At 51.9% G+C, this 12,682-nt stretch overlaps 6 protein-coding genes across 6 annotated transcripts; 5 read left to right on the top strand and 1 right to left on the bottom strand.

The window, feature by feature from the left end:
• Nucleotides 1-551: 551 nt before the first annotated feature.
• Nucleotides 552-1,885, bottom strand: BDZ99DRAFT_494001 (uncharacterized protein). Its single transcript, XM_033723277.1, has 2 exons — nucleotides 1,470-1,885; nucleotides 552-1,417 (listed from the first exon to the last, which is right to left on the bottom strand). Exons 1-2 carry the CDS (start codon nucleotides 1,575-1,577, stop codon nucleotides 572-574), a joined length of 954 nt encoding a protein of 317 aa, XP_033583078.1. The 5' UTR covers nucleotides 1,578-1,885; the 3' UTR covers nucleotides 552-571.
• A 1,121-nt stretch (nucleotides 1,886-3,006) lies between these two features.
• On the top strand, nucleotides 3,007-3,916 carry BDZ99DRAFT_377438 (uncharacterized protein; the record flags this gene model as incomplete). Its single annotated transcript, XM_033715067.1, has 4 exons — nucleotides 3,007-3,205; nucleotides 3,267-3,392; nucleotides 3,443-3,670; nucleotides 3,732-3,916. 4 exons carry the CDS (start codon nucleotides 3,007-3,009, stop codon nucleotides 3,914-3,916), a joined length of 738 nt encoding a protein of 245 aa, XP_033583077.1.
• Nucleotides 3,917-4,546: 630 nt separating this feature from the next.
• Nucleotides 4,547-6,294, top strand: BDZ99DRAFT_458018 (uncharacterized protein). Its single transcript, XM_033718821.1, has one exon. The coding sequence runs from the start codon at nucleotides 4,991-4,993 to the stop codon at nucleotides 5,798-5,800; it is 810 nt and encodes a 269-aa protein (XP_033583076.1). The 5' UTR covers nucleotides 4,547-4,990; the 3' UTR covers nucleotides 5,801-6,294.
• A 1,455-nt stretch (nucleotides 6,295-7,749) lies between these two features.
• On the top strand, nucleotides 7,750-8,434 carry BDZ99DRAFT_433060 (ankyrin; the record flags this gene model as incomplete). Its single annotated transcript, XM_033717377.1, has 1 exon — nucleotides 7,750-8,434. The coding sequence occupies one exon, from the start codon at nucleotides 7,750-7,752 to the stop codon at nucleotides 8,293-8,295; it is 546 nt and encodes a 181-aa protein (XP_033583075.1). The 3' UTR covers nucleotides 8,296-8,434.
• A 532-nt stretch (nucleotides 8,435-8,966) lies between these two features.
• BDZ99DRAFT_433057 (general substrate transporter) lies at nucleotides 8,967-11,153 on the top strand (the record flags this gene model as incomplete). Its single annotated transcript, XM_033717376.1, has 6 exons — nucleotides 8,967-9,052; nucleotides 9,106-9,408; nucleotides 9,462-9,531; nucleotides 9,579-9,956; nucleotides 10,010-10,384; nucleotides 10,432-11,153. 6 exons carry the CDS (start codon nucleotides 8,967-8,969, stop codon nucleotides 10,858-10,860), a joined length of 1,641 nt encoding a protein of 546 aa, XP_033583074.1. The 3' UTR covers nucleotides 10,861-11,153.
• Nucleotides 11,033-12,370, top strand: BDZ99DRAFT_129060 (uncharacterized protein). Its single transcript, XM_033712601.1, has one exon. The coding sequence runs from the start codon at nucleotides 11,205-11,207 to the stop codon at nucleotides 12,249-12,251; it is 1,047 nt and encodes a 348-aa protein (XP_033583073.1). The 5' UTR covers nucleotides 11,033-11,204; the 3' UTR covers nucleotides 12,252-12,370.
• Nucleotides 12,371-12,682: the final 312 nt, after the last annotated feature.

The following is a 12,682-nucleotide window of genomic DNA, read 5'->3' as shown; positions in this document are numbered from 1 at the left end:
CTTATGGTGGTGTTGAGTGAGCAAGATTGGTGCTAAGCAGTGATAAATCTATGTCACGGAACAAGGAGAGCTGTACGCCGTGCACGTGATGTATTGTATGACGATGATAGAGAAGAGAGAGAGGTCCGGAGGAAGGTGAGGCTGCCAGAGCTTTCAGAACAGAATTCCGCACATGTTCGTGGACTGCTTGTGAACACAACGTGGTAGTTCAACACTGTCTGAGATGACCCAGCAAACTATCAGACTCATTAAAACTGTTGTGTTCTAATTTTTGATAACGTATCAGAGGCGCTCGGACGGTGCTAGCCAGGTGTACATTTCCCAGGCGTAAGCGTGCTTCTAAAGTATACCTCGGAAGCTTTAGAATAGAATCACAGAGTCGTGGACCACCACACATCACGTCCAGGCCCCAGATCAATGCATAGCCATTTTTCTCGTTAATTTTATACTCCCTCAAGTATCATACAATTCTGAATTCCACGAAGTAAAACTTCCACCAACCCCTTGCCAACTAATCAACTAACTCATCCCATCCCCCTTAACCCCTTGCCCCTCATTCCCCAATCCCAATCTAAGCACAAGCCTTTGCAGCGCCACCTTTGTGATGTGGATCTCTAACACACTTAGTTTTCGTAGTAGCAGCAGTGCTCGCGGTTGCTGGTGCAGCTGATGCAGCTAGGGCAGCGTTTCCTTTGTGATGTGGTGCTGGTTCTCTGGCCTCCATCTCGTCGAAATCACGAGCACAGGCTTTCGCACCTTTGTGATGCGGGTCTCTTGCACACTTTGTCTTCGTAGTGGCAACAGCACTGGCTGTCGCAGGGGCGGCGGAGGCTGCTGGTGCAGCATTTGCGCCCTTATGATGCGGCGAGGGATCTCTGGCTTCCATTTCTTCGACGTCACGAGCACAAGCTTTTCCTTTGTGATGTGGATCTCTAACACAGTTCGTCTTTGCAGTCGTCACCGTGCTGGCCGTCGCAGGGGCAGCTGATGCAGCTGGCGCAGCGTTTCCTTTGTGATGCGGTGAAGGATCTCTGGCCTCCATCTCCTCAACGTCACGAGCACAAGCCTTTCCTTTGTGATGTGGATCTCTAACACAGTTCGTCTTCCCGGTGGTAGCAGTGGTGGCGGTTCCGTTCGTAGCAGCACTGGCGGTGGCAGCGTTTCCGCCTTTGGCAGCACCCTTTTCTTTGTGATGCGGAGAACGGGCTTCAATCTCGACGTCGCGAGCACAAGCTTTTCCCTTGTGGTGGGGAGCTCTAACACAGCTTGCAGCAGCCGTGGTTGCGGTGCCATTTGCTGCGGCTCCAGCGATGGCTGTCTTGCCACTCTTTGCGCCCTTTTCTTTGTGATGTGGCTCGCGAGATTCGAGAGCGCGGACGGAGGCTACAAAGGCAGAGGCAGCGTTGGCGGAACCACCCTGCTCTTGTCAGTATGTGAGTGGTGGATGAGGAGGCAAATTGGAAGCTTACGACGAAGCGCTTGGCAACGTCCAGAGCACCGGTGTCCTGAGCCACAACAAAGGACGAGGCAGCGAGAAGCCCAATAGTCAGGGCTTGAGTGAAGGTGGAGAAATGCATGATGAAAGAGTGGTAGGTAAATACTGGCCAGCAGTAAAGATAGATAGAATGAGACTTGGAAAGAATGAATCAAATGGCGAAAGAATGGATACACAGGGAACACCAGCACCGCGTAGAACACTGAAGACACAAAAGACGAAGATGAAGAATGGAGTATCGAAAAGAAGAAGCGCCGAGAGGACTGAGCATTTTATATCAGATAGACCTTTGGCCCACCCACTCTAGGTTCATCAATGAGTGATTTCTTGCCGGTCAGCTGGTCTACGCGCAGCCCAAAGCGCTGGCCCCTCATTACCTCCTTCTTCTTCTCACCTCCAACTCCCGCCAGTTGTGGAGCCCGTAGGTGCTAAAGAATAGAGCAACCGAATCAGGCATCGAATCGCTGGTAGCGATGAGATGTGGATCATACAGGGCACGCAGCACCAGGCCTTAGGCGCCAAACTGCGCCAAGCGAATGCAGAAAGGCTCGGAAAAGAACGCAGTCTGTGACGTGCCGTCAAACACTGGTGGATAACGGGTGTCGCTGCTGGTATAAGGGCGGGGGAGCCAAGCTTTTGCCCAGCTTTCCGAGATGATGAATTAGTGCCCTGGTGCATGCGCGGAATGGCGGGGCAGGCGGAGGCGAGCCGGAAAGCGTAGCCGAGCGCGTCGTGGAGCGTCAGGGGCTTCTGATCGCCGCCATGGATATGCCCCGACGAGTTTCGTCCTTGGCCGGCTGTGACATCCTCCGCACGAGGCTCAACACTAGGCCGTCGGAGAGGGCATGAGGTGTCCAAGGCCGCGGTCGGCGCCGGGAGTTCTGTAACTGTGCCAGTGCCTGAATGCCTTGTTCAAAGGCTGGGCATGGCGAACCGACGCAAGCTCCGTCGCATAATCGGCAGCAGTGCTTGTCCGCCTTCTGCGACTCCTCGTGTGCCAGGCTTGGAACGTCGACGAAGGACCGCGTTTAGGAGTTGGCAGGCGAAAGCCCTATCAGATCGTGCTTCGGCCGCTCTTGTACAGCGAATTGCTTACATGAGACGGCTCGAACCGGCCACGGGCTATTGCCACCAGTGAGAGGACTCGCGGGTGTGTACTGTACTGGGCAATCGCCATGTATGGAATCCCCGATGCGCCAGGTCTCCACTGCCGGCTTGTCGCTCCCTGCTGTCTCCAACACCTCTGAAACCAAAATGCCAATCAAACCTAGCTGGGAACCCGCAAGCCTCGGGTCGTTGTAGATGCCCACCGCTTGTCGGATCGCATAATACCCCACCGCAGCCCGTCTTTCCAAGGCCACTGCAGGCAGTCGTTCTATTTCTACACCCATTATTCCTACTCTTCCACGTGACAAGTCCACCGACCAGCCGCAGCCATGATGAAGTCCAGCAAGCCCGGGTTCGAAAAGAAGCGTTATGAAGTGGTCCACGATGAAGAGAAGAGGATCAGCATGTCGAGTGATGATTCATCGGCCACCTTGTTGGAAGATGGGCTAGGATCAGAGCAGCGGACAGTCATCATCCAGAAGACACCGAGGTGGATGTGGTACACACACGCCGCGCTTTTCTCGATATCAGCGGCATTCTTCGTGTCCAGCTGGTTCGGTCAACCAACGGAGGATATGTTCGTTGAAAAGTTCTCGGCATGGTGTGAGTAGTCATCAGCAGTATCGTGGTTAAGGAGTTAGCAGGGCTAATTGAGTGAAAATAGCACCGGCTTCTGAAGCAGTCCGATATGAGAATGTTCATTTCAATATAACAAAGGGTGCACTCTCATCTGCGTACCAGGGAATGGGCGACGACGTAGACGAGGCGTGGAACGGCCTTTCATTCGACAGTAAGTTCTCTACTTCCACAAACTCGATCCTCTACTCATGCTTTGCGTAGTCGGCGACCAGATGGTATCACACGAGCAAATGAAGGCGCTGGGAAAGCCCATGAATTCTCTGGGTGTAACAGATCTGCGTACTGGAGAACATGGCTTCCGGATTGGCCTGGAAGTGTTTCATCAGCTCCACTGCTTGAATCTTCTTCGGAAGGTGACATATAAAGACCACTACGAGTCGAAGGGCGGTGATCTTTCTGACCCACCCGAAAAGCTTCGTATGCATCTAGGTACGGCTCCCGTTTGATTCAACAAGGCCGAGGTCCGAAGCAGTTGCTGATCAGCTTTTAGACCATTGCATTGAGATCCTCCGCATGAACTTGATGTGCTCAAGTGACATCGGAGTCTTCACCTTTGCGATGCTTCCCGAATATGACGATCCTTGGCCCGATTTTAACACCGACCATGTTTGCAGAAATTTCGACGCCATCAAGGAGTGGGCGATCGAAAACACCGTCGCTACAGACAACATTTAGGAGATGCTTTATGATGGAGATACGATAGGCGTGGATCTTACCTGTATAAATAGGCGCGGAAATGTATATCTTCACACCATCTGACTGCCAGACTCGAGTGAGGCTTCGATCGGTTACCTTCATCGATGGCCGTCTTACGCTTCTCTTTGCAAAATCACGTGTCTCTTTGCAATGCCTCATACGCTTCACGGAAGACTACAAAGGGACGAAGATAGACGAACCATCTTTGTAGATCGCAAGCATTAAGTGGTTACTATTACTGTCTATAAATAGACTCTTGGATATGAAGACGACTCCTTACGCCTCATGTTAATGGTATTCTTCGAGTTCTCCAAATTGATCTAGCTCAGGGGGTGGTAGAGTAAGTCGAGTCGGCCTAGAATTAGATGAGTCTTGTATGCCTAGAGGCACATCTTCTACTCGGAAACTAATAGTCTTTGATGCGATGCCCGGATTGACAGACGCGGCACATTGGAGATGCTATTGAACGATTGCTATGATGGTGTTGCATTTGAAACAGAGTGGATCAAGATGAGTGGCAAGCCTCAGCCCGGAGATTTCGGCGGCCGGTGCCGCACAGACCGAAGCCTCGATCCTCTGTCCTCCCTCTCCCTCTCCCTCTCCCTCTCCCCTTCCCCTCCTCTCCAATCGTTCAACCAAGACTCGAATCTGCCATTTACCTTCTGGCTACAAGATTCTGGCTCGGTTTAGCCCTACCAGGTTGTCAATATGTCGGGTGCCCAATCTCTACAGCTTCTTTCGCTCCCAGCGGACATTCTCATCTTGCTGCCTGATTATCTTCATGATATTGAAGATTTCATGAATCTCACATCAAGCTGCAGAGCTCTTCGGAACTACTTCTCTAGAACAGCACCGCGGACGATACTTCGCCTCGCCGCCGTTGCGTCTCGAATCTTCTTCCGACCGTCTCCTCAATTTTTGATTGCAGCCACCGCTCGTCAGCTGTCGTCATGGGCAGCTCGGAGTCACAGCAATACGATGGAGTTGCGGAAAGCCTTCCAAGGCGGGATTGACGGCTTGATGGACCTTTGCCTAGACCATTCCGGACTGACGATGGAGCGAATCCGAGAACTACATACTCTACGTTTCTCCACCATTAACCCGGTCACCGATCTCATCGACAAATCTGTTGGTGTACAGTGGTCGCAGACGCCCAACTTCTGGAACGGTGGCGTCGATGATGCATACACAATCGTGTCCGACCCACCAGAGGCATTCTTCCACTTGGCAATTTACGGTGAGCTCTTCGGCCATGCGTTCGATTCTTACTTTGAGTCTGGCACCATTCCCATGGGTGCCGATCTCGACACTCGTCTGGAGTACGTGAAGTATTGTATACCTGACTGGAGATGCTTTGACTACCATCCTAAACCAGGACCCAACAGTACGGTCAATCCACGTTGTGTGGTCCAAGCTATTGGTCCATATTTGCCAAATTCTGGAGAACGCATGAACGTGTATCCTTGGACTAAATACGATCATCAGCTGTCGCTTGAGCATCTACTAGAGAGCACCCGCTGGGATCGGCCCTGGGCCCAGATTCGCGAAGCCGTTGGAGGCGACTTTGAAGAGCCTGACGAAGAAAGAGACAGCAGATGGCGCCGCTGGACAGGTCCAGAGTGGAAGAGGCATTTATGGACTTCCGCCATGGTCTACCAAGGGTTCGATGGTCTGAAGCTCATAGGAACGGACAAAGATGGACTTGAAGCATGGAAGCGCAGGTTTCAAGATTGGAGGGCTAAAATTGATGCTATGGAGCAAGCGCCCGACGAGATCAAGGTGCGTCGAGGATGGGTGTACGAGTACCCATTCCTAGTCGGGGAGCTAGGAGTGCTTAACACCTACATCGGCTGGCCCGAATAAATCGTGGGCGAATGCTGCACACACTCATATGCTACTGTTCAGGGTTCCCCTATGGTGTTTCCGAAATCTGGTCACGACGTCAAGTTTCAGGGAGCGGAAATATAAAATGCCTCTCTTTTACACAACTCCTAGCAACGGGCTGCTCCCGGCGGTGTGCCCGGCTTCCAAAATGATACTCAAGAAGGGGCCAGGGCTACCCGTTTGCTCAGACTTATGGCCTACTACCGTACAAGCAGTTGTATTAGATGCATCATCTGTATGATGCCTTCTCATAAAGCTCTGGGCCCTTCTTCTGACAAGGCTTTTTGTGTCTCAATGCGTTTTCAGATTGATTTACTGAGTATGTCTAAGTAAGTCCTTCGATCAGTGAAGCACGCCGATAAGTTGCTCGGCAAGTCGATGGACTATTCAAAGCGGCACATTTAGATCAATTCATATTGTGAAGTCGTGCTGAGGCGCCCTTACCGGTAGCAAAAGAGAATGCGTATCCCGACTACCCATCCCAGAGTAGTGATCTAGCTGCGTGTTGCCCAAAGCGGTAGTGTGTGCCTCCTTCGCTCCGCGGTCACTACCTCGACTCCATTTCAGCATATCAACAAACTCTTACATCAACACAGATACGCATCATCCATCATTTCCCACGCTCTTGATATACCCGCATCTTTAAAGCAATCACAGACACAGCCGAGCATTTATTCTTCCACAACGTCTTTCATCCTGGCACTGCGTTACTTATCACACGCAACCGACCTGAAGACCACCTTTATATATACTTCAAAAGCAACACTCGTTTCTTCAACTCCCATAGCTCGTCCTCAACATCTGTTACTATGGCTTCGTCTCATCAGCAAGACATCGACCAGCTCCACGAGGCAATCAATAGCAACAAGACCCGAAAAGCTAAGGCCTACCTCTTGCAGCGTGGACTTCGCCTCAACACTAGGAACGGGATGCGGATACTGGTAAAGATCTTGCCCGACGATCAGGAAGAGGAAGAGGAGTACAAAGACTTTGAGTTCCCAAAGGTCCCTACGGCACATATCGAGAAACTAACGAAGGAGGGTTTCCTCGGCCGTTGGTATCTTACGCCTTTGCATCGCGCTGCAACTCTAGGCCGTTCAGAAATTGCGGTCTTACTACTGGACAGTGGTGCGGAGGTCGACTTTCCATCCAGGGATGGTAAAACAGCGCTGATGAGAGCCGCTGCAATCGGTCATCTGGAACTTGTTAGGATTTTTCTCGAGCATAAACAGGGCGCCGATGTCAATATAAAGGATGACAGCGGTTCCAACGCTCTGAATTATGCTGTCTTGTTTGGACACGGTGAAATCGCGACCTTGCTACTGGAACACGGTGTAGATATCGACACCGTATCTGAGAATAGCAGAGCAACAGCGCTGATGGGAGCCTCTGTAAGTGGCCCGCTGGAACTCGTTGAGATGCTTCTCGGCGAAGGCGTTCATGTTACGAGCAAGGACCAAAAGCACGTAAGCGCTTTGTATGTTGCCGCCTCGTCAGGGCATAGTGAGGTCGTAACCTTGCTTCTGCAGCACGGTGCGGATATTAACGCCGCTCTCGAAGGCGGCAAAACCGCACTGATGGGAGCCTCTGCAAATGGCGATCTGCAACTCGTTGAGATGCTTCTCAACCATGGCGCCTGTATCACCGCCAGAAACCAGGAGCACGGCAGCGCTTTATGTTATGCTATCTTATCTGGACATGAGAGAATAGTGAGCCTTCTCCTGAATCGAGGCGCAGAGATGAACGCACCTGGATATTGCAAGCAAACGCCACTCCATACTGCGGTCGTTTGCGCCAATAATTTGGGTCCTCCGAAGTATGAGGGAATTGTCGAGTTGCTTCTCAAGCGAGGTGCTCAGAAGGACTCGATTGCGGATGGAGGCTATTCCATTATGCATGCCGCAATACTACCGGGGCAGCATTGCTATATGCCACTAATTCAACTTTTACTTCAACAGTCCGTTCCAATCCACCTCGCCGACGACGCAGGGCTCACGCCACTTCATTATGCAGCAAAATTCGGGTTTGCGGAATTGACTCTTGCTCTACTTGAGAGGGACGCTCCCATCGAGGCAAAAAGTAAAGCCAAGGAAACACCGCTGCACGTCGCCACGATTCCTGACGCTACAGCCGTTATATCGCATCTCGTACAGTACGGAGCCAATCTCAACGCCGTGCAACACGATGAAGAGACACCTCTAATGTACGCCGCCCAGCGTGATTGTTGTTCAGCAATAGCGCTCCTAGTCAAGCACGGAGCTTCCTTGACGAGGCAAGACAGTAGGAAGAACACTGCGCTGCACCATGCAGCTTCATTTGGCCATCATGCCTCTGCACACCTCCTCGTCCGACACGGGATTGACATCAGTATTCGCAATGATTCCGGAGACACCGCTCTAGATATTGCGATATCTAAGGGCCACACCTGGGTGGCGGATTTTTTGAAAAAAGAGGCCGATGAGAGTACTTTCTAGAAGGCCTTCAAGAAGGCTTGTTCTTCGCTGGGTACTATATGTCCCGATTGCCGGAGGAGCTGCTGTCAACCTTGGTACACTGAAATCATGTATCTGTATTACATAGCTCTTCTATAGACCAGGGCCCGTATCGTTCGCTCATCTCTATCAGCTCCATGTCTAGCGTCGTTGGAAGACCACTATGAGTCACGAACATTCGCTCACTTAATTAAGTCGATCACAGTTGGTCAACCGTCAGATAGTGTGGAAAATACCAGACTAACTCCGAAATGATGCGTCATCAGGTCAAGACGGTAGTCTTCCCCTGTATTTATACTGGAGGCGTTATAAGCGGGAGAGAGATGTCGTATAACATTCCTAATCCAGGCTAGCCTCTTCTTCATGATCGACGACGCCAATAGGGCACCCCGGATGGAACCTCCCGCGCCTCCAACCTCCTACAAAGGCCGCAGCACTATCGAACCAGACCCCACTCTTCCATGCGACATCCTTATCAATTTCTCACCGTACTGCGTACGTCAAGGACGCCAGGGAGCAATGCATTTGTAATGTGATCTGCAGCCCTATAAACACTTCAGCGGGTGCCACCAGACTGTTAACATCACTTCTCTCCACTGGCGACAGAACAGCTCACAACCAAATCATCTCCATCTGGATTACTCGTCTCCATCATGACGTCCGTGTTTAAGAAGATAGCGAGCCCTCCCGGCTATGTTGTGGCCTCGACGCTCATCTCGATTGGCGGCTTTCTCAATGGGTGAGATGAGTCGATTCACTTTGCATTAATCTCAAAATTTTGACATAGCCCAGGTATGACACCGGTTCTATCGGCTCAGTCACGGAAATGAAGTTCTTTCAGGATACGTTCGGAGAGCTCACTCCTATAATGCGAGGCTTCACTGTATCTCTGATTATGCTCACGGGAGCATTTCCGTCCTTCTTTGCCGGCCAATTAGCGAATAGATATGGACATCTATCTATCATCATGGCAGGCGCTCTTGTCTTTACCCTTGGGGCAGCCCTCCAAGGCGGAGCGTACCACTTGCCTATGTTTCTTTCTGGACGAGCTCTGAGCGGATTCGGAGAAGGGCTCTGGATCAGTAACTGTTACGTGTGAGTAGGATGTCGAGAGTCCTATGGCTTCAGGACTGATTTCGTCCCACTAGCTATGTTACCGAGATCTCTCCTAGTGCGCGTCGTGGCGTTCTTGTGTCCATTTCACAGCTCGCTACCACAGTTGGTAAAGTATTGCCTCCTTGCTCGAATCGCTTAATCTAATGTAGACAGGACTCTGTGGCGGATACTTCACATGCTACGGATCAACCAAGATCGTATCCTCAATCTCCTGGAGACTACCGTACATCATCCAAGCCGCTTTTGCATTTACACTCGCCGTCTCCACCTGGTTCTTACCAACATCTCCAAGATGGCTGATGCTTTCTGGTAAACGAGTTGCGGCCTTGAAGGAGATAGATCGACTAAACTTGTCTCGTGTCGAGGCGGAGAAGGACTTCCTCAATTCTACTAACGAAATTCATGCTGCACCCTCGACGCTGGAAGGCTTCCTCATCATCTTCCGTCGTCAATACCGTGCTCGTACGATGCTTGCGTTGTTCATTCTCGGAATGGTGCAACTGAGTGGCATTGACGGCGTGCTGTTTGTACGTCGCCTCCCGAATTCGACTTAAAAAATCGTGCTAATAGTAACCTACAGTATGCACCTACTCTCTTCGCGCAAGCCGGACTTCCATCTCAGTCCGCTTCTTTTCTTGCATCTGGAGTCTCAGCAATTCTCATATTCGCCGTATCGATTCCGGCATTCCTAGTCGCTGACCGCGTAGGTCGTCGTACGTCTATTCTCGTAGGTGGCTCGGGTCTAGCGTTCTGCATGATTGTCATCGGCAGCCTCTACGCTTCTAAGAGTGTTCATCCAACAGGCGCGGTACGATGGGTAGTAGTGGTGCTGATCTTTGCTTTTGCCTTGACTTACGCCTTCACATGGGCCGTGTCGGCAAAAATATATGCCAGCGAGATCCAACCTGCCCGAACGCGAGCCGCCGCGAATTGTGTAGCCCAAGGCGTTAATTTCGTACGTTCTATACATTTCCTGAGACCTCTCGCACTAACACGTAACAGTTCACAAATTGGCTTGTTGCCTTCACAACACCAATTTTCCTCGCCAATTCCTCATTCGGCGCCTATTTCCTCTTCGGCTTCTTAACTCTCGGTACCGTCCTTGTTCTCACAGCTTATATGCCCGAGACGCGTGGCCGCTCTCTCGAGGACATCCAAGCGGCTTTCCATCACCGCCCTCTGGCACGGAGTTGGATGTACCACTTGCGCAAATTTTTTTCACGCTCCGGCGTCAGCCCAGCAGGTAGCGAAGGCGCACAGAGCAATCGTAATAGTCTGGAACTGAACGTGATGAGAGGAGGAAATGGGAGCACTCCTATTGATGTTGGAGGCCTCTTGGCCGTGGATGGCGGAACAGGAACAGGAATTGAAATGGCTGCGGATACAGCTGCGGCAGAAGGGATTACTGAAGTGAGAGCAGTGGGTGGCTGAGCGATGACCTTTGGTATTAGGTCTCCCGACATCAGCGATATTTGATCTGCCCTTCACTCGGCGATCCTCGTATCCACAGCGTCATCAGACACCCTACACTCGAGGCAGAGATTATTCCGGCCACGAAGGCGTAGGAAAAGCGGACTACCTAGGTAGGTGCGGTCCTTTGAGTAGAGGCCAATGAGCTGTCTTGTACGTGTCATCAACAGCGTACTTCCGCCATATAGACAGTCAATTCCCTCGGCCCCTCACTTATAATAGACAATCAAAACACAGATTTTCATAAACCGTACTCCTAAAAGTTGTACTAAAGATCATCAGTAGCTCCAACCTTGCCAAGCAAAATGCTCTCTAGCCTAACTTCTTTTCTTGGGGGGCCTTCGAGTAACACTCCACAACTTAAATCGGCCTTCAAGAAATCAAAAGGCGGCGAAAAAAGAGTCCGATTCAAGCTCTCAGGGGAACAGTCGCGAAATCGGCCACCACCAAGACGGAGCTCTAGTCCCCACCCTCACTTTGGTTCCCGTGGTATGCCCTCTAGACCATCGGCTCCCTCTAGCTTTATACCCACATCTACCAGGCCAGCCTGCCCTCAGCGCTCACATGCACCATCTTCCAGTGCATCTACCACCCGAGGAAGACCAGAGTTTGCTTCTCATTCTTCCACCACACCAAGCAGGCCACCTCACCCACAGGTGCCGTGCACACCGCCTACCAGAGACACAGCAAGCACACGAGGAAGAGCAGAGTTCACGCCTCGGCCTTTCACACCTCGGCCTTCTACGCCTGCTGCGACATCCCTGGCCTCCAGACCATCCACCAGACCATCCAACGCGCAACTCTCATCTACATCGTCTCCCAGAGTAGCAGCAGCCGCCCCAGGACGACCATGCCCACTACCTCCTTCCACAGCACAAATTCTTGGCCGCCCGACGTCTACTAACCCGCCCTCTTCCCGCTCCATTCGCGAGCCGCTCTCAGTCCGACACGCAGCGCCCCGCCACTTCCGGCCCTCCCAAACTCCCCTCTCCACGCTTACGCAGCTCCAAGCCCCCGAACCCACGTCCCTCACCTCCCTCCTCTCCTCCATCCTCTTTGCGCCACCTCCCCCACCGGCGCCGCCACCAATACCTCGACCTCGACACCTGATTCCCGCGGGGAATACGCTCTTGGACCCTGTAGCGCTGCATCCGGAGCGGTGGCGCCTGTGGTGGACGACAAAGCTGCCGCTGCAGCAGGAGATGGAGAAGTTTGACGAGGAATCGCGGCGGATGGATCTGAGGATGGGAAGGGGAGGGGGAGGTGGAGGGGTACGAGGAAGGGAGAGGGTGGTGCGGAGGGTAGTTTTGAAGCGGGGCGAGGAGTGGGTTGAGACGTGGGCGGGGAAGTAAAATCCGAAAGTAGGAAGGGAGGGCGGTGGGAGGCATGCATCAAACAATGCGGTACGATTGTGCATTTGAGTGGCATGGCGATATGAAATCTATTCTGCTTCAAATTCAAGGACGCTTCTGCTTTTTTTGTACAGTCTATGAAAACTCTCTACTTGCAGCAGCACGCTAGGTCTTCGAAGACCCTTCAAGTCTTCAACCTCCCAAACAGCAAATCCCTCCCCGGATCCGGGATATTCTGATGCGCAAACTCAATGTTCTTGTACCGTCCCTCCTCCGGCTTGTTAACCTTGATATCATACTGCTGCAGCATATTTGCGAGGATCATAGACATGTGAGACCATTCACGTATCCAGGAGGAGTTGGTGTATCCGAGCGGACACGACACGTCTGCTTACTGTGATCGGAGTTCGTCAAATGATGTCGGACACGTG

This window comes from Mytilinidion resinicola, assembly GCF_010093595.1.
Source record: "Mytilinidion resinicola strain CBS 304.34 unplaced genomic scaffold BDZ99scaffold_2, whole genome shotgun sequence".
NCBI lineage: Eukaryota > Fungi > Ascomycota > Dothideomycetes > Mytilinidiales > Mytilinidiaceae > Mytilinidion > Mytilinidion resinicola.
Note: the sequence above shows the minus strand (reverse complement) of the source record. Positions and strands in the feature narration are given on the sequence as shown.

Bases quoted from the DNA above. Each gene is read 5' to 3' on its own strand.
- BDZ99DRAFT_494001 (XM_033723277.1), bottom strand. From the start codon at position 1,577: ATGCATTTCTCCACCTTCACTCAAGCCCTGACTATTGGGCTTCTCGCT. The intron at 1,418-1,469 runs GTAAGCTTCCAA...TGACAAGAGCAG, and splicing joins ACGTTGCCAAGCGCTTCGTC to GGTGGTTCCGCCAACGCTGC.
- BDZ99DRAFT_458018 (XM_033718821.1), top strand. From the start codon at position 4,991: ATGGAGCGAATCCGAGAACTACATACTCTACGTTTCTCCACCATTAAC.
- BDZ99DRAFT_129060 (XM_033712601.1), top strand. From the start codon at position 11,205: ATGCTCTCTAGCCTAACTTCTTTTCTTGGGGGGCCTTCGAGTAACACT.